Source organism: Erpetoichthys calabaricus, chromosome 12, assembly GCF_900747795.2.
Source record: "Erpetoichthys calabaricus chromosome 12, fErpCal1.3, whole genome shotgun sequence".
Classification (NCBI taxonomy): domain Eukaryota; kingdom Metazoa; phylum Chordata; class Cladistia; order Polypteriformes; family Polypteridae; genus Erpetoichthys; species Erpetoichthys calabaricus.
Window position 1 is genome coordinate 134278861 of NC_041405.2, and position 26744 is coordinate 134305604.

Below are 26744 nucleotides of genomic sequence, written 5' to 3' on the forward strand. Positions count from 1 at the left end.
TATGTGGAAACTTGTGATGAACTGTCTTCCTACCACAGCTGGTGTCTGTATTCTATCTTTATAGTCAGTGATGCCTAGGATAGACTGTCTCCATACAAGCCTGTTACGGGATAAGTGATTTCAGATAAGAGATGGAAAGATGAAAGAGCTTCATGTTCTTCTTCCTCTTAATCTTTTCTCATTTCTACATGGGGTCGACATGACTGATCAATAGGTTATATTTTTATTAAAAAACTTTGAATGATCACACATAAAGCAGAACATAAACAGATGAAATACCAAGGCTTACTCTAATAGGGCAACATTGTAATTTAAATAACAGACATATTCAAAGTTTATTTAAATAGCACAAGCTTTACCATTTTTGTTTTGTGTTTCTGTCAAGCAGACATGGAAAGAACATACAAATTCCATGTTGACTGCAGGAAATATAAATGTTTAATGTTATCTATATCTCAACAGTACAAAAATGGTTGAAGACAAATTTAATAAAAACCATGTAGTGAATCAGGATTTCAGATTCCTTGTGTGAAAGCAATCATATCACTTTATTTCACATACTGTATTTTCCTGATCTCATTACCACTTTGGTATGTAACATTGCTGCAGTCACAGCACTAATTATCGGTATCTAGTATGTAATGGTTAAAAGCAGTTTCTTAAAAAGCTACCAATGAAGCTAAGATTTTTCTAAAAAGAATATTTCTTACATCTCTGGTCCTTGTGGATATGCAGACCACGACAAGGACAGCCAATGTTGTAAGAACGTATCAGATCGTGTGTCAGAATCCTAGTGGCTTCTGTACTTAAAGCTACCAGATTTTTTAATATAATACAGTATTCAAGCTCCAGCAATATTCAAGCTCAAATAAACTGCTTTGAACAGGATTTACATGCCAAACTTCCAAGGTCATTAGATAAACCATTAAAGCATTATGAAATTATGGTACCTATAACATCAATATAGAGTGGAAAATCCCCACATTCACATGTATTGATTCAGAATTTTTACTAATAATATTTTCTGTGTTTCTAAAGAATTTCTGAGCGATGAGACATTATCAAAAGCCTTGCACAAAGCTTCTGTGTTTTAACCAGAAAAAACAAATCAATAAGTAAAACTTGATATATTGACAATATTTCACACTTATTTCTCTTTTAAGCACTAAAGATGAGGTCTTGGCAAAGCACTCAAACAATTCCTCTCTAAAAAATAATGTCTTCTCAGACAACCAGATAGCCTTTATCTAGGGCATGTACTGTTTCTTTCATTTGTGTTGACCATTACATGAAATATATGTACACAGCTGGCTGGCCTTATGTAATTATCATCTTGTATCAGCATGGTAAATTCTGTGGCTGCCCACAGATAGACATAACAACAAATGATCTCTGTGTTCCTAATTATATAATGCTTACATTCTGTGAGTGGGTTGACTTTAGTCACCAGTTAATTGTTTGTTAAGAGACAAAATAATACAGTGTATAGCATAACATAAAGAGCGTGGAAAAACACTGCATTTGACTGACTGTCTTTAAATTGTATTACAATAAAAAAAAATGTCAACATCTGAGCAACATTCAGATGGCACTCATTAGAACTGGAGAACATAGCGTTACATACAAAAAATTTATAATTAAGCAATTCACATTCTTTGCTATCTGTATATTTCTAATTCTCAACAATCTCGTAATAGTAAAAATTATACCCATACTTTTATGATTTTGCATCTTGTCATATTGTTAAGGCCTATTCTGGTAAACAAGGGAATTCTTAAGACCTACTGCACATGCAACTGCATGCTTCTAAATGCACAGTCATCAATTGTAAAGGCAGAATAAGAGGAGTAAAAAGCACAAGCCTGAGACAGGAAGACAACTTGCAGCACCCATGTTTTTCAGATAACCTAGTTATTCTCCATTTGTTTAGTTTCTTAGCTAGAAATGTTGAATAAAAATTAATAGTTCTAGCCAATTTTAAAGACCTATTTCATATTGTAGTGGAAACTATCTGGAATAGACCTGAAGCAAACGCATTGCCAAAGAGTTGGATGTTACCTTTTTTGTTTTGATGAACTAAATTGAGAAATTGAATAGGTTTACACAACTTATGAAGTAAATAATTTCCGTTTTTTAACACTGTGGCATAACTGAACACAGCAACATTACAGCAAGTGTGCAGCCTATGGTCCCTCATTTGCATGGTTCAGCCCTCAGCAAACAATAAGATTAGTATTGTGGCACTACCAGGCATCTTTTCCTTGTCATTGTTAAAGTATCCAGAGATTTTATTATATCTAGATACTAAAAGTATGGTGTTGCTGGAGTATGTGAATTTCCCCTTGGGATTAATAAAGTATCTATCTATCTATCTATCTATCTATCTATCTATCTATCTATCTATCTATCTATCTATCTATCTATCTATCTATCTATCTATCTATCTATCTATCTATCTATCTATCTATCTATCTATCTATCTATCTATCTATCTATCTATCTAAAAAGATTCCTTTGGACAGCATATCACCCATTACAAGCAAGCGATCCAGTCATCTGGGGCCCCACGCATAACATTGTGCGTAGAATTCATACTAAAACATGGCGTAAGGTCAAAAGTAGAAATGTGCGTACACACAAAAAAATTCAGATGCACAAAACTGTGCGTAAGCCAACTTCTACACACCTTACACTCCATAAATCCCAGTCAGTGTGAAAAGTGACGCATGTGCACAAGCCTGCTGTCCCAATCTGACTCCTCCCATAATTTTGTATATTTTTAATAAGCAAATCAATATAACTTTCACCTTCTGGTCAATGTTTGGTTAAAAGACAATGGCAAAAGCACGTGAAAAAAAGAACTGAATCAAATGTGAAGTGGAGGCAAGGAAAAAATGTATTATTTGTTGGCTTAAGCAGTTGTATAAACAACAAAAGGAAGTCGATTGAGTGATACAGAGTGGTGGAGAAACTCGAAAGGTCAAGTTCAGAAAGTCGCATAGTGCCCAAAATAAAAAAGTGGTCAGATATCAAAGTCGCTGTGAAAAGGCGAGTCGTATCTTACTGCCTGAGTGTCATAAGGAAGCGTATTGGTGTACAGAGAAAAGAAAAAAAATGGGGACACAGTGAAAAAAAGGTCTAAATGTCCACTTTAATCTCATAGTTTATTTTGTCATTAAAGTAGAACATCGGAAACTTAATCTTAAAATCAATGTTTAATTTAGTACAGTTTCTCAGATCCCATTGTAACTAAAGTAGCACATTAAATGCTTTGTATTCTATGTGTTCTTCTATGTGCTCTATGTGTGCGAATTACTATGTGCTTCTTAAACGGGCTTTCTCTTATGCCAACAGGACACAACACATTACATTCATGATATTACAACTTTTTGAACAATTTAAATACTAAGATGTACACTTGATATCATTTTCATGCATGTATTAAACATGGGGGCATGGCGGCACAGTGGTAGCAATGAGCTTGCACCCCATCCAGAGATTGTTAATGCCTCCCACAAGATGCTTGCTGGGATGTGCGCGACACTTGATTAAATAATTTACTGCAGCAGTATTGTCTGTTTCAAACGTACCAACCCCCAATTGCTCTCCTTTCTTTTCTTTCTTCATGTAACCAATCGCCACGCAATAAACTCTGTAATAAATGTCAAACCATCTTTAAGCTTAGAAACCCGATTCTTCAAAACTTTTAAGGAACATTGAAATATCTTTGTAGTACATGTTTAATTATTCCATCCATCTATCCATCCAGGGTCACACTAGTTCCAGCAAGCATACAGCACAAGGCAGGACCAGTCCCTGGATGGGGTGCCAGCTCATCACTACTACTGCGCCACCGTGTCCCCACATGTTTAATTATTAAAAGTATACATTATTTAAATGAAGTTAAAAGTTTATCTGTATAATGTAATATACATACTTTAATGTATTCCATCTTAAAAATGATACTTTGTCATCATCTATAAATAGGCGCTCTCTTCTATTGTATTGAATTGAACTCCTTTATTATTATTCCTTTATCCATTTGTATGATACAATGAGATTCAATATGCAAATCCTCCATAAACTTATTTTCCCATAAAACAATATAATAATAATAATACGATTAAAAAATATTTTAAAAATATACAATATAAAAGCATAAGTACAGTATACATGTACATATAGTGCAGATAGTGCAAATGGTTCATAAAGTGGTTCAGGTTGTGCAATATTACAACTGTAGAGCAAGTTTACAGTGAGGTAATTGTATTTATTATTATCACAGACAGTTCTACCAGGAGCACTTGATGGACTGATTGAGTACATCTATAGCTCTTGGGATGAAGCTGTTTCTGAAGCATTTGCCAAATGGGAAAAATTCAAATATTCTGTGTGCATGGCTGAGGCAGCACGTGCTATAAACATTCTCCAGGGCAGTTGCTGTATCCCAATAATCCTCTGCGTTCTTGATGATGGGCATACAAAACATTTTTATGCATAGGCACTGCTTATACATGAGGCCCCTGGTATTTCATTCAACACATGCTCTTTCAGTGATATTATAGTATGATAATTGCCAGTTAAGATGCCTTCTGTCAGTCAGGGTTTCAGTGCAAACAAGACCATAGCTGGCCTTTTGCCAGTAGATATTGACTTTCAAGGATGGATCCCCTTCTCATTTTACTGGGTGCTCCCATTGTAGCAGCAGTTTCTTGCTTGTCAGGGTAATTTGCTCCCTTGTTTTTTGCTCAGGAAATCAGTCCCATTTCATTCATTTTATCCCAGATGAAAGCTAACTTCATCTCAGGAGCTTTTACCCATTGGGCCAAATTAACTGGGCTAATGAATCAATGCAGTTGACTTGCCATTTTGGCAAACTATGCCACAAACCTGTGGCAATAACTTGCAAATCCAAAAACGAGATTAGCTCTGCTAGATGGGTTGGTAGGGCGGCACGGTGGCGCAGTGGTAGCGCTGCTGCCTCGCAGTTAGGCGACCCGGGTTCGCTTCCCGGGTCCTCCCTGCGTGTAGTTTGCATGTTCTCCCCGTGTCTGCATGGGTTTCCTCCGGGTGCTCCGGTTTCCTCCCACAGTCCAAAGACATGCAGGTTAGGTGGATTGGTGATTCTAAATTGGCCCTAGTGTATGCTTGGTGTGTGGGTGTGTTTGTGTGTGTCCTGCAGTGGGTTGGCACCCTGCCCAGGATTGGTTCCCTGCCTTGTGCCCTGTGTTGGCTGGGATTGGCTCCAGCAGACCCCCGTGACCCTGTGTTCGGATTCAACGGGTTGGAAAATGGATGGATGGATAGATGGGTTGGTCAAGCCCTGATGAGTCAGTCATTTCTCAATTGCTGAAATTGCAAATAATTTACATCTCCCTGAAAATGCATTTTTCATTATTTCTTGCTGTTGTAGGTATGTACTTCAGTGTCCAAAATGCAGAAGTAAGGGAGATGCTTTGAAAAAATACCAGGAATACTACTGGGATGGAAGTCAGTTGAACTGAAGTGGAGAAAAGTTTGCAGCAGATAAAAACCAACAGGGCAGTGCAGCCAGAAGACATTTCAGGTCAACTCCTTAAGTCCTGCTTAAAACAACTCTCTCCAGTTTTTTACTTGCTTTTGAACTGGTCCTTGACCTATGAATTGTATCAGGGCTTTTGAAACAGTCAGTCATTATCCCAGTTCCCAAGGTCTCCAAGTCAAACAGTCTGAATAAATATAGACCCATGGCATTCACCTACATTCTGATGAAATGCTTTGAACACTTTGTGAAAAACTCACTGCTCACTGTGCAAACAGAAGAATTGAAGATGCTCTGCTGGTTGCCTTACATCAAAGCTGCATTTTTCTTGATAAGCTTGGTTCCTATGTTAGGGCACTATTTCTAGATTTTTCTTCAGCATTCAGTACCATCCAAATGTTGATTGAAAAATTGAACAGTATGAATGTTAACCCATTTATTACATGATGAATTCTGAACTTCCTTTTAAATTGCTCACAGACTGACAAAGTACAGGACACTTTTTCAAAAGTCATTTACTCAAACACCGAAAGTCTGCAGAGATGTGCCTTATCTCCTTTACTTTTTACTCTCTACACAAGTGACCTGAGACCTAACAATGACCACTGTTCTATTATCAAGTATGCTGATGACATTGTGCTGATAGGATGCATATCTGTTGAGAATGAAAACCATAATCAAGTGTACAGTTTGGTAAACTGGTGCAATAAAAACAAATTTTAATCTGAATGTCAAAAAGACAAAATAAATGATATTTGATTTTAAGAGACAGAAATCTAAATGTTCATCCATCTTTGTTTTGAGGGAGGTTGTAGAAATAGTGACTGAATATAAGTACTTAATCTTAATTCCAATTCTTAATTGTGATATCGATTCTTGTCTTACGTTTCTGGCAGAAGATCTATTTGTCTCTCTGGTTTTGACCCCGGTGCATTCTCTGTTTTTTTGTGTGTGTGTGTGTGTAAACAACACTCGTGTTCTTGATTCCATCTTTCTTGGTCACTCGCAGAACTCGGGGTGAAAAAGGACTGCTACGCTCTTTTATAACCTAGTTGTCAAGTATCTGCATAATATGTTTCCTTGCAGCTTCAGAAAAAGATAGAAGAAGGAATTGATATGATTAGCATAGTGAACCTTCATATTTTAATGCAATCCCCCTCCCCCTGGTACAGGGGATTTTACACCCTAAACCTTCTGGTCTGTGAGTCCATGCTTCTACCTGGCATAGAGTGGGTGGCAGAGGGAATCCTAAACTAGTAAACTAGGTAGAGACATGCAATATCCACTTTCATATTGAATTTGTCAAACATAATAGATTTGATAAATACAGATAACAATGAGACAACATTAGACTGGTGTTTCTCTACAGAGGATAAATAAAACAAGCCTCTCATTTGTCTATAAAAATATTGCAGGATTTCTTAACAAAAACAACAAGGTAACTCGGAAACCTGTTGTGTTGTTCTGCAGCAGAGGTTGTAGCATTCCGTCAGCAACACACTGCTCAACTGCAGCTTCAGAAGAGAATTGCCCATCCATCAAAAAACCTTAGTATCATCTTCTAATGAAAGGAACCCTAGCCAAAAGATCTGGTAGCACATCATGTCCGGTAAAGTGGTCCTTGATGAGAATGCAGATCCGGACAAGGTGACAGGAAAAGAAGCAGAACTAATAAGACAATAAAAATTCTGCTTTGTTATTTAAATATGTAGACAAAGGGAGAGTAGTTCAGACTGACAAATAAAAAAGAACAAGTAACAGTCATTAATGTGCCACAAGACAAAAATAGAATCTGCACATAGGCAAATGGTGAAGAAGAACTAAATCAGTAAACACTAGAGACTCGGCTAAAGTCTGTTACACAAACATTAAGCCCCTTGCTACAGCAAAGACTCTCTTTTTCTATTACCCCATTGGCTTTACCCTCATGTAGCTGAAAAATAAATGGACAGGAGGAGCCACAAGTTAAACTGGACATAAGCAGAGGGCAGTGGAGAAGCCCAAGTCCCATCCTGCCATCTGCTAGAGGAGGAGGAACAGTTAAGCTTTTAGTATCCCCAACCAGTGGGTGTCTTTGTATATTGAAAGATGCTTGTTTCTCAAACAGTTGAAGCCAGCTGCTGGTGCACCACTTGGCTACTGTATAGTGCTGACTCTGCAGATGGAAGCATAATCTCTAAACATGGAATTAAAAGGCCATGGATGTGTAAATTTTGAAAGACTACTCCTCTCTTGATTTAATGTGTATCTCTGAAGGGAAAAGCATCAGACATCTACTGAATGTGTCATTAAATTTCAGTTTGTCATTTTCCAACCCGCTATATTCTAACACAGGGTCAAGGGGGTCTGCTGGAGCCAATCCCAGCCAGCACAGGGCGCAAGGCAGGAACAAATCACAGGCAGGGTGCTAGCTCACCACAGGGCACACCCACACACCAAGTACACACTAGGGACAATTTAGGATCATCAATGCACCTAACCTGCATGTCTTTGGACTGTGGGAGGAAACCGGAGCACCCGGAGGAAACCCATGCAGACACGGGGAGAACATGCAAACTCCATGTAGGGAGGACCTGGGAAGCAAACCCAGGTCTATTTACTACGAGGCAGCAACGCTACCACTGCGCCACCATGCTGCCCCATTAAATTTCAACTATAGGAAATGAAAAAAGAAACTTAGAGAAGAAGCACATTCAGTGTTTTAATTTTACAGTGTAAGTTAACTGTGTACACACATTACATTTTTAAGTTTTTCTATGATACATGCTTTATGACAATAGTTGTATTTTGTGTGTAACTGAGCTCAGCAATGGATTGATGCCACCTATGTTGTTTATTCTGGCCTTATGCTTGATAATTCTGGGATGGCCTCTGCCACCTAGTATCAATACAATAGAAACATTCACTTAAGAAATTGATGGAAGGATAAATATCTAATGTGCTAATATTTTTTTTTCTTCCTAGCTTTTTAAAATATGCTAATAAAGAAAAAACTAAATTACATAGGTCAGACAGTAAAGATGGAGCAGTAAATTTAAATCCTAGATCAGTGCCTCAGTGCTGAATTTAACTTTAACTTTAAATAATGATTTGAACTCTCAAAATTATTTGGTATATGTTGTGGCATGAAATTTTATATATAAATTGATAAATATTTTGTATGTCTTTATTTGTGAGTCAGACAAAGCAAGAGTATTGTTAGTGTTTCAGGATTTAATTGATGAGAACAGCAATGCTTTCATGTCTAACTAACTAACCAACCTCCTGAGTCTTTAGGACTGATTCAGGATGTGAATTTTATTGCAGGGTTGGGGGAAGTGCCTAAAATCAGTTTGGCGTAGTTGGCAGGGTTTTGGGTAACCATGTTTTGCACCCTGTTTGCAAATACTGTTTTGATGTATGTGTGTGTGTATGTATGTGAATTGTAGGGCATCCAGTGTACAAATGCAGTGGAAGTAAAACATTGTTTGGTTGATAAATGGCATACTGTATAACCAAAAAAGGGTTGAGACTTCTTGTGTGTCACCGAGGACACCCGCATGTTTGTTAGTGATGTTGGTAGTGAGTCCCTAATTGGAGTACTGTGTATGTGAGAGGCTGTGCGAGCATCAACCACATAAACCTGAATGTATGGAATTTTAATGAATCCTATGCAAAGTACTAATGAATGACTGGCATTGTAGGCGTCATTCATAGCAAGTGCTTGTGTGGATAGGAATGGTGTTTGTGTGGGTGTTAGCTTAAAAGGGCAAAAGTATAAACCATAACGAATTTGCCAAATTGTATTAGAGTAGCTTTGTGGACTCAGAAATTCCTAAATTCATAATAAAAGCAGCCATCTTCCAGTGGAGTGGCAAAGGCCAGCAGGCTATAGCTAGGAAATGGAAACCTGTAGTTTAGGTAGAGAAAGCAGAAGCTGAACCGAACATGCCACAAAATGGAAGGGGGCCAGAAGACAACTGCTGTTATAAGAGGTATACTACCTTGTATTAGATGAATGAAATGACATTACACATAGATAGATAGATAGATAGATAGATAGATAGATAGATAGATAGATAGATAGATAGATAGATAGATAGATACTTTATTAATCCCCAAGGGGAAATTCACATACTCCAGCAGCTGCATACTGATAAAAACAATATTAATTAAAGAGTGATAAAAACACAGTGCAAGTTAAAAAGTGCAAGGTGGAGAGTGCGAGGCAGGTATAACAGTCAATAACTTTGTATAATGTTAATGTTTACTCCCCCAGGTGGAACTGAAGAGTCGCATAGTGTGGGGGAGGAACGATCTCCTCAGTCTGTCAGTGGAACAGGACAGTGACAGCAGTCTGTCGTTGAAGCTGCTCCTCTGTCTGGAGATGATACTCTTCAGTGGAAGCAGTGGATTCTCCATGATTGACAGAAGCCTGCTCAGCACCCGTGGCTCCGCCACGGATGTCAAACTGTCAAGCTCCGTACCTACAATAGAGCCTGCCTTCCTCACCAGTTTGTCTAGACGTGAGGTGTCCCTCTTCTTTATGCTGCCTCCCCAGCACACCACCGTGTGGAACAGGGCGCTCGCCACAACCGTTTGATAGAACATCTGCAGCATCTTTTTGCAGATGTTGAAAGACGGCAGCCTTCTAAGGAAGTATAGTCGGCTCTGTCCTCTCTTGCACAGAGCATCAGTATTGGCAGTCCAGTCCAAATTATCATCCAGCTGCACTCCCAGGTATTTATAGGTCTGTACCCTCTGCACACAGTCACCTCTGATAATCACGGGGTCCATGGCAATAAGGAAGAACAGTATGAGAAGGAAAATAGCAAAGTGGTTGAAAGTGAAAATGGAATGATGTGTGAATGTTTAAGTTCTGAGAAATGTAACAGTTGGCATAAAAAATGTAAGGTGCTAGTATGTAGAACACCCACTGTTAAAACAGAAAGCTGTGAAAGCAGGGGAAAAAAGGAGTGTAAACCACCCATTGTAAAAGTTAGAGCAGTAGTAACAGGATCTTACTGGAACCCTAACACATGGGGAATTGACTTACCTAAGGATATTAAGATCTCAGATAAAGAGTGGGAAAGTGAGAGTGAGCAAAAGGAGAGGAGTGAAAGGAAGGAAAAACAGTAAAGGCGCTTCCTTCCATTATTCTTAACTGTACCATATTCTCCATATAATTTTGATTTCCATCCAGTATTTAAAGAACATGCTACACTGATAGCTATTTTGCGACTGTTCTGCTGCACTGAAATTTGATTTAGGAAAAAGAAATCAGGTAGAAGGCAGAGAAGCTGGTGAGTTTGAATAACCATTGTTAACTGCAGGGTATGAACTGGATAATAAAATATGGGAACTGAGCGAAGAAAGTGTGGAATTAAAACAAGGGACAGTGGAAATGAAAGAAATTCAAGTACTTGTGTGTGAAATGTATTGAAGAAATGCAAGAATAGCTGAGTTGGAAAGAAAGTGCACCAGTTAAGCAGTTAGTTTGAATGAAACAAGACAAGAGGGAAAAGGAAAAATGTCCCGTTTCATGTCTGAAGATGTGTGCTGTGGGGGATGGTACAGCCAAGATGAAAAATGTGCAAACTGGGCCTCTTTGTCAGAGAGACAGCAGCTTGTAAAAGTCACTGTAACTAAAAGAAACAGAAGTGTGAAGATTCTCAAAATAGAACACAGGTCAGTCTGAGGAGATATGCTGGATTTGGCACTTGGATTTTGAAGAGATTTTAGCCCACATTTTCAGGCAGCAATTACCATACAATGAAAAAGTACACACGGACATTGAAAAAATAAAAGGATACACAGGAGACATGAAATAGAAAATAGTTATTTCTAACTCTTTCCATTTTTTTGATCTTTTGCAATAATTTTAGTTCTATTTTGAGTTTTTTTTACAGACATTGGGTTGATGCAGGTAATACATAATGAGGGCAACAGATAGAGTAAAATCCACACAGGAGATCAGGTTACTACTAGAACACTGGAGCGGACTAATACCAATTTGTTCTTTTTTAATCAATGATATATCATAAGCTAAGTTTCCATCCAGTTTTTTGCGACGTTTTGTTATCGACAAACAGAATATACGTAAAAAAAATGTGCGAAATTTGCTGTCTCCAGCCTGTTTCCATCAAACTGGCTTTTTATCGATAAAATGGTGTGCGTGATGACGTCATCCCCCCCCCCCCCCCAAAACGAACTGTCGCATAAGTTTTGTTGTATCTCGAAAAAAATCTGCCCGTGAGCCGTTTCCATACATAATTTTGTGTATGTCGGAAATTATCTACCTTTTGTTTTCCACGTTACACCCCCTCCACTAAACAAAGAAAGAAAGAAATGGAGAGATTATTCAGACAGTTTTTTGAAATTTGCCAGCTTACTGTTATTTCAGTTTCACAAATATTTTGGAATTGTACATAATATCCGAAGACGACAGCAGAATGAAGCTTGGACTTTAGGACAAAGACTTACACTAGAACCATATGAACCCATGGTAATATAACATATAAAAACAGTCTTCTTGGTGAATAAAGTATCAGCAAGATGAATTATTGAATTACTGGCTCTTGGCATAAGCCCGCCATACACACATTTCTTCAAGAGTAAGTTGTGCACAGAACAACCACAAACTGTCAATCAGAAAACCACAATGGAAATTCATCTTGTACAAACAGTAACATTTCCATTATGTTATCGGTTACTGCACACTTTGTTCAAAAAAGAAATGCTTCCTTAATGCCAGTAGGCACAAACAAACTACATTAACAGCATTTACTAGGCAAGCCTAATAACTGTTCATCTTATTGGCACCACAAAATCTCACTTCCACCAGTATTCAAACCCACTACCTCAGCACAAATGTCCAAGTTTTTTATTTATGCTACTGACTTAAAAGACAAACCAAACAAGAAAGGAAAGAAATGATAACACACATAAAATATTTTAGCAAGAAATTATGAGACGAGATCTTGTCTCTGCCCAGTGTGTTCTCTATGTTACTTGCTAAGTTTACCAGTATGGTTTCCCACATTTTCTAAGCTTACAGTATTGTTGTGATGTGAGATTTTGCATACAAGTTGATGAATATTTTGTATATCTTTATTTGTAATTTAGGCAAAGCAATGTAATATTAGTGTTACATTAGTGAGAAGCATTCATATTTACCCTGCCTTTTAGGGATGGGTCTTTTTGAATTTTATGACAGAGTTGGGGGGAAGTGCCTTAAACAAGTTTGGCTAATGTTTCTCTGAAGTCTCTCAACCCCCATAGGAAAGCCAGGCTGCCTAACTGGCAAACTTTAGCTCAACAAATGGTTTTGGGGGTGGCAGGTGTGAAGATGTTCAATTCCCCCATTGGTCTGAAGTATGGCTATTTGGAACTGGCTTGTATCAGAAGCCTTTAAGTACCGTGACGTCCTATTGGCTGTAGGGGTGGGACAGAGAATCTATAAATTTGCTTGCTTAACCTCACTCTCTCTCTTACAAACTGATGAATGTCCATCTCACACCATGATCTGAAAAGGACAACACAATGAAGAGCACAGCTCGGCAGCCATATTGAGACAGGCATGTGGCCTGTTCTGAAGAAAGTTTACCACAAATGATGCCTTAAATAGAGACATTTTTAAGTAACTAACAAGTCTGTGTGCCGCCTGAAACTACACATGATCATTTAATCAGGTTCTATGGTTGCCAATATTCAAATATACATTTGCATATTGTTATTATTTATGAATATTATCAATAATACATTGTTTAAATTGTAACTTATCTGCTGCTTGTCTTTTACTACACCTAATTGCCTGAGGTTATAGATGTAGAAGGGAAGGTGGGGAGAAGTTACTGTATATACTATAATACCTTATAAACAGTGGAAAGTCTGTGAGATTAGAGGCATTCTGACAAAGGCTACATATTAATAATACAAAAGGGGATAATAGAGCAATATATTACTTTACCAAGACAAAACAAGTATTATGTTAATTATCTCTCTCTGATTTGATACACTGTAACCAGTAAGATCAAGCTATTAGTATGAATTTACCTGAAAAGACATAGTTTATCCTTTATTGCATTCAGCTAAAGCATGATTAGGTGTTGACTAACTAAAGTATCTTAGTTGAGATCACAAACTTTCCCCAACCCTTGTGTAAAATGCATATATAATGCTTAAACTACTCTGTCTGTACTCATTCTGAGTTAGCTTTTCAATCAACAGGTGTAACTCACTGGAACTTGGTTGGCAGTGTTTATTTCTCCATTGTCTGATTTAAAATTCACTAAGAGAGTACCTGCACCCTTTGTCCAAGAACTGTGCACCTGCAAGATGAGTGAGAAGCATATGTTGTTAACTTTTAAGCCTGAATTGACCAAAATGAAGAAAGTGTTGTCCTACTTCATCATACACCCTGAAACCTATTCTCTTCAAAAGACAGGACAGATAACAATAAAGTAAAAGAAGCAGAAAGTATGAAAATGATTTAGGGTTTTATTTTGGTATAATGTTTTTATCCTCCAGGTAATGTTAAAAAACAACTATAATGTTGAATAAAAAATTTAGGTAAAATAAAATTAAAAGGAACCTAATTATGAAATTCAATTTTCTGTTAAAACCTTTTTGAAGTATTGGATGCTTTGGTTACTAAGTTAACAAAACGTCAAGGTGGCAAAAGGAACTTCAACTTGAAGGACCCAAGTGCACTCTTGTACTGAGCCTATGTCCTGAGTCAACTGGCTCATGGAACTTAAGACCAAATTAATCTAATTTAATATAATCTATTAACACTGAATAAACAAGACCATGTAAAATCCTAATTCAAATATTTAGAATTTCTTTAAGGCAAGGAAGAAGTTTTTCCAAAAGAACCTTTGCAGGATTCAAGATGTTCAAGATGATAACCAGAAAATTACACAAAGACACTTAAGGTCTCCACTTCAACAATATGACGTGGTAATTTTTGTTTGTGATTCATAATGTATGAAGCATATGGTCATGATTTTGGGATCATTTAATTGTGGGTTAGTTCAAAAATGCTTCAGAGACTGAATGGTGCTCTCCTGTTTATAAAATATCTTGTAAGTTCTTACTTGCAAAATAGAATTTATTTTGAAGCTCTTATCCAAAGCAATTTAGAATTCACAATTGTACAGTACAATCATTTCCATACTACTACATTTGAAGCACTGGCAAACCATATCATAGTGATTAAATCTGATAGAAAAGCTTTAAGCGAAAGTACAGACCAATGCTTGAATTATACTTTAAGACCTAACATTTAAGAGAGGTAAATACATTTTTGTATTATACAGTTATGATTCTGTGATTGTGCAGCTGCTGTATTTTGTGCAACAACTTAAGTCTTACTATGCAACTCTGACATTCTTTGTATAGGTTTGAAGCAAAATGACTCCTTTTATTGGCTAACTAAAAAGATTACAATATGCAAGCTTTTGAGGCAACTCAAGCCTCATCTTCAGGCAAGATGTTGTAAATTACATCATGTCTAAAAGTAGGGGCTTGAGTTGCCTCGAAAGCTTGCATATTGTAATCTTTTTAGTTAGTCAATAAAAGGTGTAATTTTGCTTGACTTCTCACTACATTTATAATGGCTAACACGGTACAACACCCTAGTATTATAGGTTTGAAGGAAATCATTGAAAATATTTTTCTCTATAATCTGACTTACCAATACCTGAAAGTGCAACCAGAAAAAGAATATTTGTAGTTGACCATGAGAAGTCGGAGAAAGCTTTTATTATTCTCATTCATTAGACAGCAAAAATCAATAAACCAATCATTCAATCAATAAGTAAACTTTCAATAAATTAGATTTACTTGTGCACCAACCTTTCATAGGCTTAACTTTCACAGCATTTCAGTAAAATGTATCTTATGTGATCAATCATCTATCATTTTCTTGAATCCATTTTATCTAATGCAGGAATTAAGACAATGAAGGACATGAGCTAACACTGGATAAAATGCAAGTCCATCACAAGGTATGTTCATGCTTGATGTGTATTTAATGTAGTTTATGTGTTCAGGTATATCATGTGGCAGAGCATTTACTGTTAATGCATTATAGCTGTACATTTCTGAATATGCTCTGAACCTGTACTCAGTGAAGTTTACAGTCACAAATTAGCTTAGTATTCATGTCACTGAAAGTTGAAACAAACTAGAGAACCCCCAAAAAAATATCAAGGAGAAAAATGAAGAAAAGTCAGAAAATGACAGGGTATACAGCCCAAAACTGGTTTGTAGTGCAGGGAGTCAGTAGCTGGTGTGGACAGCAGCCTGGACACAGACAGACAGACACTGATGGTTTACACCCAAACACACGTTCATTATACATTTCCTATTTACGAGTGTATCACACACAACCCAATGCCTCTGCACCAAGCACCCTCAGTCCAGGCCTCTTTCTCTCTTGCCTTCCTTCACCACCTCCACTACTCCCCTCCGAGCTCCTCCGATGTGCTCCAGGTGCCTCCCAATGAGCTTCCAACAGCACGTCCTGGTGTGGCGGAAGAGCTGCACGAGCACCTGGAAGCACTACAGGTGTCCCTGGTTCTCTGCTGGCGGAAGTGCTGACATACAGGGCTTCTTAGGCATCTGGGCGCCCCCTGGCGGTGACAACGGGCCCCTACAGGGTTGAGCTTCCATGCTGTGTTCCCGTGGTCCCCATACCAACCAGTGCAGCTGCCCTGTCATGGTCTGGAGGAGGTGTAGTCCCTCTTCCGGTCCTTCCAGGCGTGCCGGCTGGGTACCGTCCCCAGCCGCTCGCCACACAGGAAATACTGAGCCATCAAGCTACTCCTTAAACAACAAACTGTGTATCATTTTGTCCAACAAGAGAATACAGAGTGGGAAAAAGGTGTAAATACTTTTAGCTCTTTACTTTACTAAACTTAGTAATGTCTGTATTGCAGTGCCTACACTTGATCAAAACGTGCAAGTCTTAATAACATTAGGTGGCAGAGCCTTTAGGTTCAGGGTGAAATTAAATTGTGTATTTTAATGCATTTGTGTTTATCATGGTGCCAGGGAGTGGCGATATGTTAGACAGACTTGCAACTAAGAATTTCAATGTACTCTGTACATGTGACATACTGCTATTACTTCTACTAATAACAGTAATTCATTACATTTATATAGCGCTTTTCTCAGTACTCAAAGCGCTATCCACCCAGGGAGGAACCAGGAAGCGAACCCACAATCTTCCACAGTCTCCTTATTGCAAAGCAGCAGCGCTACCACTGACTACTACTACTAAAGTGAATTCTTACATTTTGATTAGCCTACAATTCTTACCTTAAAACACAGACAGCTTAGACCTTTGCAAGGATGGTCAAAGCAGCAGCTCATAGCAGTCTCCAATGTTGAAGTTTTGAAACATTCCCTTTCATATTTAAAAAAAATGAGATTAAAAGCTACAATGTCCTGCCACCAATACTACTGTGAAGACTATTCTTCAAAACAGTGCATTGGTATAAAAATGTTGCCCTCTTCATGTGTTATTAATTTGGGCCTCTTTCTGCAGGTATTAATAGATCAAATAGTACATTTATTGATTTGGGCCACTTTCTTAGGTATTAATAAATCAAATACACAAGTGACTTAAGTGTGACTGCGTTTGAACACTAAAATCAGAATTGTCCAAAAATGTACATGTCCTCAACTGGTTTGACATCATTGTTTATGTGACCCTCTTCATTCATCTGCTTTGAAAATCAAGTTGGATGGCAGTAGAGGCTCAGTGTGGTAATAAAAAGGAAGCAAGGTGGCAGACTTAATAAGCATTTGTGGTAACTGTTCACTCCCAATACACCCTGGTTGCTGTGGACTTTTTTTTTAATCAGTCTTGCACACAGATCCTTTTATCCAAGCAAAGCTCATGAATAGCATTTCACATTTTACAACTTTGAACTTTGCATGTCCTTCATACTCTCAAGCACAAAGCTACGCAACATCCAGAAATGAATGCAGTGTGGAACATGCAAAAATAAATGCAGTGAATATGTATATAAGAAACACACAACAGAAACCCAAATTTGGTTAACCCACTTACAGAATATTGACTTTAAGGCTAATGCAGATATGTTTGTTTTTAACCACGTTACTGCATTGATTTTCATACTACATCTCAGCATGCAAGCATATCTGCCATTTCCTTCATCTCCATTGCTCAACAAACTTTAGTCGTTTTTGGTATTTGTTTATTATTGCCAGCTTTTATACATAGCCAATCATATGTTACCTGATCTAAAAGAGCAAAAGTTATAGTAGACGTTCTTGTTACAAAAAAGTAATGAAAACTAATTTGCAATGAAGGCAGAGTGTTTACTCAACATGTTGTGTATAAGAAAGTAATTTTTGCTTAAAAATGTTATTTTATTCAGTATGGAGTTACCTAAGCATACAAGTATTGTTCTAACAAGCGTTTTAGCATACAATCCTTCTTTCTTTTACAGGTAATGTGGACATAAGTAATTAAACACCCCCTACTAGCCTTCGCTTCACCGTCATATTCACAGTTTTGTACGAACTGGTATGGCTGTAATAATTGCATTCAAGGTATTAGCTGTGATTTTTACTTTTCAACTTCTCTTCAATGTCATTATGTGCTGATGACTTTGAGACATCTTGCCCTGAAAATAATGTGAAATAGTGCAGAATCCCAGCATGCTGTTGGTGTTCATGATGGTCTAGGTTGCATTTTTCCTGACATATTTGTTTTTGTTAATTTTGTGCCTGCGGGACACATTAAGACTAGACACCTGTACATATTCATATTAGATTTAGATTGCTTGCAAAACTAATTTGAACATTCAAATAAAATAATTTCATATGAGCCAAAAATCTGAATTATGTCTCCTTTAGCTGCAGCATGAGTCTAGTCTTTGTATGATTTTGGCTCACATCCATGGCTGTTAAACAAAACTCTTTCTGTAGTTCAGATGGGGCATCACAAAAACCCCCACTCCTGCTCAAGAGAAGAGATGACTGGCTATACACAGCGGGCAATTATTTTGTGTTTTCTTAGTAGCAGATTTGGATTGCTATTTTTGTGACATGAATTGTAGCATGTCTCATTTCCCATATTAAAGCTAGTACACTTCAGAAATGAAGCATACAGTCAAACACTTTGTGTCCCGTGACAGCAGAACATCAGACTAATAGAGCTGCCTTCAAAGAGTTTCCTCTCTCTAGTCGGAGTTTGTCCACCCAGCAGTTTCAGTGTCCAGAGCTTGTGGGACTACAGATTGTTGTTTGTGTTCATATTGTACTTGGATCTTGTGAAGGGAATGAGAAGTACTTTGTAACAAGAGGAGATACGCCAAGTATAAGCCACCCTGTTAACCCAAAATTAACAGCCTAAAAAAGATTAGATATTTTATCCAGAAGGTGACAGGTTTACTGACTGTAATAGCTTCTTGAAACTATGCTGTCTGTCTGTTTTGCTAAGCACTTTTAATGTTAATTTCTGAGACATTTGCTACATACAATAAAAGTTAACTAGATAAAGAAACAAATAATCTGACCGCTATAACACCAAACCTTCAGATTCTAGCCCAAAAATGAGCACCTATTCCTCCTCATCTGAACAACCTGAATTCTGAACATGCATGAAAGTCTGGCCTGGTCAAAGTATACGCAGTACTTTCTTTCTCTGGTGATCCTTTAGCTATGGTGGCTGCTAGCTAGTAGTTTCCTGAGCTTTCTGATTAAGCACTTCCTGCCCTGATCTCAGCTGTGTGCAGCCCTGACCATACACACACACACACACACACACACACACACACACACGCACACACACACACACACACACACACACACATTCTACTGGCTACTTAAACCCATCAGACTGAATTCTGAATGCAGTGTACACATAGTTTACCTTTGTACAGGGGAATGGATGAAAGACAAAAACAGCTACCTCCTACCAGCCGAAAACACAAGCTGACAAAATGCACAGAAGTATTCAGTCCATTTTGTAGGCTTACCATAGACATCCTGAAATATTCTTTCTTGCACTTCAGTTGCTCTGTTTGTGGTCCATAGATATTATAGCCCCTGTCTGTAAATGGCAAGGAAATGTCTGTTATCTGCTTGATTTAAATAAACAAATGAAAATATAAAAGATAAAGAGAAAAAAAACACTGTAACCACAGAGGCAACCAAATCAGCAGGTCAACTAGAATAAAAAAGAGAAGTTTTGTACAAATAGGCCCTGGACATAACCTACACAGTCTAAAACCAGATTCACAGATACGTCTTCTATTCCTCTTTTCAGTGTGCAGAGTAATTGGAAGAGCAATGCTAAAACTGAGTTCATAGGTGTCAAACACACACGTATAAATAAGAGACTGTAGAGAGATAACCCTAACCAAAAAAGAAACAATCAACTATTCAAACACCTGTATAATGATGCTGCATCAACTTTACAAACTAATTGATCTTTCCATTGAAAAAATCAATTAAGTGCAGAGGATTCTGTTACTGGCAGTTAGATAACTTTTATTTCCTTTCTGAAGCCGGAGCTTCAAAAATATTTCAGCATCTTGAAAAATGGTCTGATGAAAGCAGTGGACTCTCTCTGAATTCAGGCAACGGCTTATCTAGTAAACTGTTACTCCTTCTGCCACTCAAATGTTCCAATGGCACAGATCTATTACAAAAATAACCTCTTTAATCTTATCTTCATTTTCCACTTTTACTGCCCAACTTTCTTGTTAGCATGTTTAGAACCTTAGAACCATTTGATCCAATCCCAAACTTACCTTTACTTTTGCCTCTTCAGTTCGTAATAGTAGTATAATTTACTCGACAAGCTGTAGAATGAACTTCTCTACATTAGCTGTGGTAATTTTTGCAATAGCTCCGCCCTGACTTTGACACATCACTGAGAGATCCCATAGGGAGGGATGTGTTTTTGGGTTTATTAAAAGACATTTCCTGTTTGTGTGGCATTTAAAATGTAACTATGAAAAGGTAATTATTTAACCAAAAAGAGACATTTTTAATTTTATAAACCCAGGAAGACAACATGCTCGACAACCTGCTTATCAGTCTTAGTGTGAAATATGCTGATCAAGCTCACTGCCTATAGAAAATTTTTAAAACATGCAACTTCTGTTCCAAGATCCAAAAAACTATAAAGGAGTTACCTCCACCTAAGGCAGTGGTTCTCAAACTGTGGGGCAGGCCCCCCTAGGGGGGGCGCGAAGATGTGAAATAAAGAAAACAAGAATCGAAAATATGAAAAATACATCTATTGAAACCAAAACAAATTAACTTAAACTGCATTCTGATACTAGAAAATAAATATAGAGTAAGATAAATGACGATAAAAGTTAAGTAGGTATAATTAAATGTGCATCTATGATATATCATTAATTAAAAAAGAACAAATTGGTATTAGTGGGCTCCTTTCAAAAAAACCTTAGGGGGGCGGAATTAAAACTGTTATGAAAACTCGGGTTGCAAATACTTAAAGGTTGAGAAACGCTGACCTAAGGAGCAACTAGTGCCCCTCTTCTTTGCACCATATGCATAAGAAGGTGTAATAAGGAAAAAAAGGTTAACAAGGAATACTTGTTTAATCTTACACTGTTCAGCAATGAATAATTTGAAATAAATTCTCCAGATTAAGTGATGCAATACAGATGTGAACAAGATGAGCTTCCCCCTACAAGTAAAATACCTGAAGTTGTGGAAATTCCACAGGTTGTTTCCAAGAGATGAAAAAATTATTATGCTGCAGACTTAATCCTTCAGAGTTTTTTTGAAGTGAGGCAATAAAAGACATTTCACTGACCTAGTCTTCTCTGGTCATACATGAATGTCAACCACTCAGTTCCTACTCAGCTTCCAAAATTGTAACAACTGGAAGGACAAACAGTCTTCAATTCACATACTCCTGGTCTCACCCATGACACTCTGCCACGTTTACCCTCAAAATAACTCCAAATTGGTAGGGCACAGACTGGAACCTCCAGCCAGTTTCTTCTGGGACCAGGTCTGCAGGATCACTATTCTGGATACTACACCTGTGAAAAATTGTTACAAAAAAGGCATGCTGTTTTTAATTTTTTTTTTTTGTGGCAGGAAAAGAAACACAACCTTGATTGAAATGTAGCAAAGTCATGTCATTTTATGAAAGGGAAGCTACAACAAGAGTCTTCTGCATATTGGGTCAGGCACTCACATGCTTCAGTACTAGTTAAAAAAAAGCAGATATAGTGCTGGCGGCACGGTGGCGCAACGCTGCTGCCTCGCAGTTGAGAGATCTGGGGACCTGGGTTCGATTCCCGGGTCCTCCCTGCGTGGAGTTTGCATGTTCTCCCCGTGTCTGCGTGGGTTTCCTCCGGGCGCTCCGGTTTCCTCCCACAGTCCAAAGACATGCAGGTTAGGTGGATTGGCGATTTTCAATTGGCCCTAGTGTGTGCTTGGTGTGTGGGTGTGTCCTGCGGTGGGTTGGCACCCTACCCAGGATTGGTTCCCTGCCTTGTGCCCTGTGTTGGCTGGGATTGGCTCCAGCAGACCCCCGTGACCCTGTGTTCGGATTCAGCGGGTTGGAAAATGGATGGATGGAAGATATAGTGCTGTGGTCTTAAATGCTTAGGCGGATGAACAGGTAACTATAAATTGAAGAGGGTAACATACAGAGTAATGCTAAGACATTGTTATTTAAGTACCCTTTTCATCTCAATCACAACTGAATACCACAAAGAGAACAACTAAAATAGAAACAAAGGAAGTGCACAATCTTGAGTACAAAATCTTCAAGCTGAAGATTAGATAAGCAGTAGTGCTTCAGACCAGTTCCATAAATGTATAGTAAAATACTGTTTTATACAACTAAAAGACTGGTAACTTACGTTCCAGCTCAAGTGGCAACTTTAATGCAGTGACTTCAGTCACCTTCCAGATTATGCAAACTCCTCAGTACTGTCCCATGCATGAGGAAGTTCATGAGCTAACTCCGTCACTTTCTTATTAAGACACTGACTCACAGTGTGACCCAGTCACTTCCTACTTCAGACAAATTATTACTGTGTCACATTCATTGCTCATGCAATGACTGCCAGTGCATCCAGTTAACCCAGCCCCTAAAGAGACACCTAGCCACCCTCCAAAGTAGCTCTTGGCATGTCCACACCATAAAAAAAACATCTTAGTGCAAAAATCTAATTATCAACTTGTTTGAGAGCCAGGCCAGCAGAGTAAAACTTAAAGCTAGTAAAAATAAGTTAATAGATAAGTTAATAAATGAATAAAGATAAATGGAGTAAAAAAGGGGAGAGAATCTGCTTCCTCAATTTAAATGCTTATTCTAAAATGTTATTGATTAGATCTTGCCAGGTTTTGAAAAAGTTTTGTACAGATCCTTGAAGTTGAATTTGATTTTTTCCAGTTTTAAATAATATAAAACATCACTGACTTAGAATCGGAGAATAAGGATTCTTTCAGTTGACCAAGATAAGTCTACGTGCCAGTAGTGTGCTAAAGGCAATTACAATTTGTTTGTCCTTCTCCACTTTAAGCCCATCTGGGAGTCCACCAAACACAGATGTTAATGGGTTAGGAGGGATTGTTAGGAGGCTGTCTGAAAGGCATTTAAAGATTTTGGTCCAAAATGATGTTAATTTGGTGCAGGCCCAAAACATGTGACCCAATGAGGCCGGAACTTTGTTGCAGCGTTCGCAGGTTGGATGTTGCCCTGGAAACATTTTGGACAATTTTAAACGAGAGAGATGCACTCGATATATAATTTTTAGTTGAATAATTCTATGCTTTGTGTATATGGCGCTTGAGTGAATTCTGTGCATTGCTACTTTCCATTCCTTTTTTGAGATCCTTTTCCCATTGTCCTCTTGGATCTTTGAAAGGGAGGGACTGTAAAATAGTTTTATATATTACGGAAATGCTGTCTGAGTCCTCAAGACTGATCAATATTTTTTCAGGCATAAAGGTAGATGGAAGGTGAGGGAAACTGGGCAAGTTTTGTTTAACAAAGTTTCTAATTAGAAGGTAGTGAAAGAAATGTGTTGCTGGAAATTTAAATTTGGAGTGTAATTGTTCACAGGATGCAAAGATGTTGTCTATGTACAGATCTCTAAATGATTTAATCCGAATGTTTTCCAGACGTTAAAAACTGCGTACTTTTGAGAGGGTGGAAAAAGGTGGTTCTTGTGCAGAGATGCCACAGATAAAAGCTTCTCTATCTTAAAATACTTCCTACATTGGTTCCATTTTCTGAGTGAGTGAAGCACAATTGGGTTGTTAGTATATTGGCGATATCTTGTATTTATTGGGGTGCAAAGCAAGGAATATAAAGCAGTACTGCAGGATTTTATTTTTATTGCGGACCAAGTAGTGTATGTTCATCTATTTGTGTCCATGTCCAGGTTTTTATAGCTTGTATATTTTCTGCCCAGTAATAAAATTGAAAGTTAGGTAGAGCCATATCACCTTCTGCCTTAGGTCTTTGTAGGGTCGCCCTTTGGATGCGTGGATGTTATGAACTCCAAATCAATGAGGTTTTGGTTGAATCTAATTTCTTCAAAAAAGATCTATTGATGTATATTGGAATGTTTTGAAATAAAAAGAGAAGCTTAGGAAGGATATTCATCTTAACAATGTTAATTCTTCCAGCTAAAGTGAGATGAAGGGTTGACCATCTATGCAAGTCTTGCTTAATTGTTTCCATGCAGATGGCAAAATTTTGTTGATAAAGAGCTTTATGTTTACTTGTGATGTTTACCCCTAGGTGTAAGGAAGGTGTCTAATCTAATATTGTATGCTTGAGAATTCACTGGGAAGAGCACACTTTTATTCAAATTAATTCTGAGACCAGAAATCTTTTGAAATTCTGTTAGTGCTGTTAGGACTGCAGGCACAGTATTTTGTGGATCTGCTATATACAGTACCATATCATCTACATACATATAGAGAAACTTTCTGTTCCAGTCCTTCTCTAATAATCCCCTTTACCTCATGAGCATTTTGACAGTGAATTGCCAGTGGCTCAATGGCAATTGCAAAAAGCAGTGGTGACAAGGGGCATCCTTGTCTGGTACCACATTTTAGTTTAAAGTATTCTAAATAGTGTTAAAACAAACTGAAGCTTCTGGATTGGTATACAGTAGTTTGATCCATGCACAAATGTTCGGGCCAAACCCAAATTTCTCCAATGTAGTGAAACGGTTCCATTCGACCATATAAAATGCTTTTTCTGCTTCCAACAATAATAATATCTCCAGGGTGTTTGACTTTGTCTGTGAATATATTATATTAAACAGGTGTCGAAGATTGGAAGCTAAGTGTCGGCCTTTAATAAATCCAGTTTGGTCTTGTGATATTACTGAAGGCAGCACTTTCTCCTTCCTTCTAGCTAGGACTTTGGAGACTATCTTAACATCTTTATTCAGAATTGCAATTGGTCTGTATGATGCACACTTTAATAAGTCCTTATTTTGTTTAGGAAAGACGGTAATTAGTGCTTGGCTAAAAGTTTGAGGTAGAAATTTAATCTCTCTAGCTTCTGTAAATGTTGCTGATAGAAGGGGAGCTAGTTGAGTGGAGATTTTTTTTCTCACACTTTGCATAAACAAGGATACCAAAGGCTACAGTTCCTTGCAGATACAGGCTTTTTACAGTAATGCGTGTTTAAGTGAGCCACAAGACCAAAGACCTAGCCTACAGCCTGTTGGGTATTCTTTCTCTCATTTCTGTCTCCAACAAAATACACCCAACAAATTAGGATGAGTCGGTTTAATTATCTGTTTTTAGAACAACCACATTATTACTTAATAATAATTCTTTACATTTATATAGCACTTTTCTCACTATTCAAAGCACTCCTCACATGGAGGACCTGGGATGTGGACACATGATCTCCTTAGTACAAGGCAACAGCAACACCACTGCTCCAGGCTAACACATCCACACACACTGTCTTTTCGACATATCATAATGAAAACTGTTACAGTGCATAGTTGGGCTTCATATACATTTTTTTTCTATCAAATGTAAATGTCAGTTCTTTAATTAACAAAGTTTTAATCAAACAACAATCGGGGCAGCTTAGCCGAACACCAGACATTTGATGTGTTCATTCCGTGAGCTACAGAAAAAACCACAAAGATGCTAAATGTAAGCTCACACAAATAAAATAAATGGACAGTGTGATCTGGTCTAAAACAGGCAGTGACTCTCTAAAATGTATTGTGGTCTTCCACTTTGAAGCCTCACTGAAGTAACAGCTTTGATTGTTGGGTCCATCAGGATGGATGAGTATCTAGATTTTGATGGTACACCATTGTGTTCTTTGAAAAGGAGGTGAGCAAAAAAGAATTAATGTCAGCAGTTTTTGTTGGATTATCTGTCGGTGGTCTGCACCAGGGAATCAATACAACAAAGTCATTAAGACTCTCTTTGACAAACATGCTCTGGTGTGAAATAAAGGATTTGAAATAAACTCGTAGGCTCATGAGTAATAAAAGAAACCAGTGTATTTCGCTTATTTTAATCATTTACACAGAGGCGTAGCTGGAGAAATAAAAAAAAAAAGTGTGCAACAGCAAATAGAAAACAGCCACTTTTGGTCTGTGTCAGGGAACTTCCAGTCTGATGGGATGAGTGGTTGAGGGGCTGAACACAGAAGTCTATTTTGAGCAATGCCACATTAGCATGGTGATGAAATATTATGTTGCAAAACAATTTCAGAGAAACATGTATAAAGGTTTATACAACATCAAAAAAGGGAACAGTAGCAACGCACTGAAGGTATCAGTCTGTCCAAGATGAATGTTTGCACAAGAACCCTTTCCTCCTGTCCCCTTTCACACTAAAATATGTTAATAGAAACATACACACTTATACTTAAACACATTATATAAACAAACACAGTATGTGTATTAATTTAAAATTAGTATTTTTGTAAATTTCCCTCATGTTGTTTCATGCAGATAATGTTAGGGGCATTAGTTTAGGCTTTGTTTGTCTTCCTTCTTGTTTTTCACCCTCTGACCCTTCAAGAGTAGCAGCTATCTTTGCATCTTTGTCAGTTGAGAGCTTTCATTTGCACAGTCCATTACCAACTTCTTGTGGATCTATTAGAATTCCAGTAAATGTAAGTTATTTTGTAAAGAAAAACGGACAGGTAAGCTAAACTTACAGATTGGGAGTCAAGTCTTGAACTGGAATTTGACTCCCAGGCACACTG

General features: G+C 37.8%; 1 protein-coding gene across 3 annotated transcripts in view; it reads right to left on the reverse strand.

The window, feature by feature from the left end:
• Positions 1 to 20384, reverse strand: part of matk (megakaryocyte-associated tyrosine kinase) — a 30802-nt gene extending 10418 nt beyond the window's left edge. Inside the window, exons 1-3 of one of the 3 annotated variants that reach the window (XM_051934353.1) lie at positions 20296 to 20362; positions 19682 to 19709; positions 19519 to 19592 (exon numbers count right to left, since the gene is read on the reverse strand). In XM_051934353.1, coding sequence (XP_051790313.1) covers positions 19519 to 19527 — 9 coding nt within the window. In that variant the 5' untranslated portion in view covers positions 19528 to 19592; positions 19682 to 19709; positions 20296 to 20362. Of the gene's footprint in view, positions 1 to 19518; positions 19621 to 19681; positions 19710 to 20295 lie in introns of all 3 variants that reach the window. The other 2 variants (XM_028816291.2, XM_028816292.2) reach the window with 2 other exon arrangements.
• Between the last annotated feature and the right edge of the window lie 6360 nt (positions 20385 to 26744).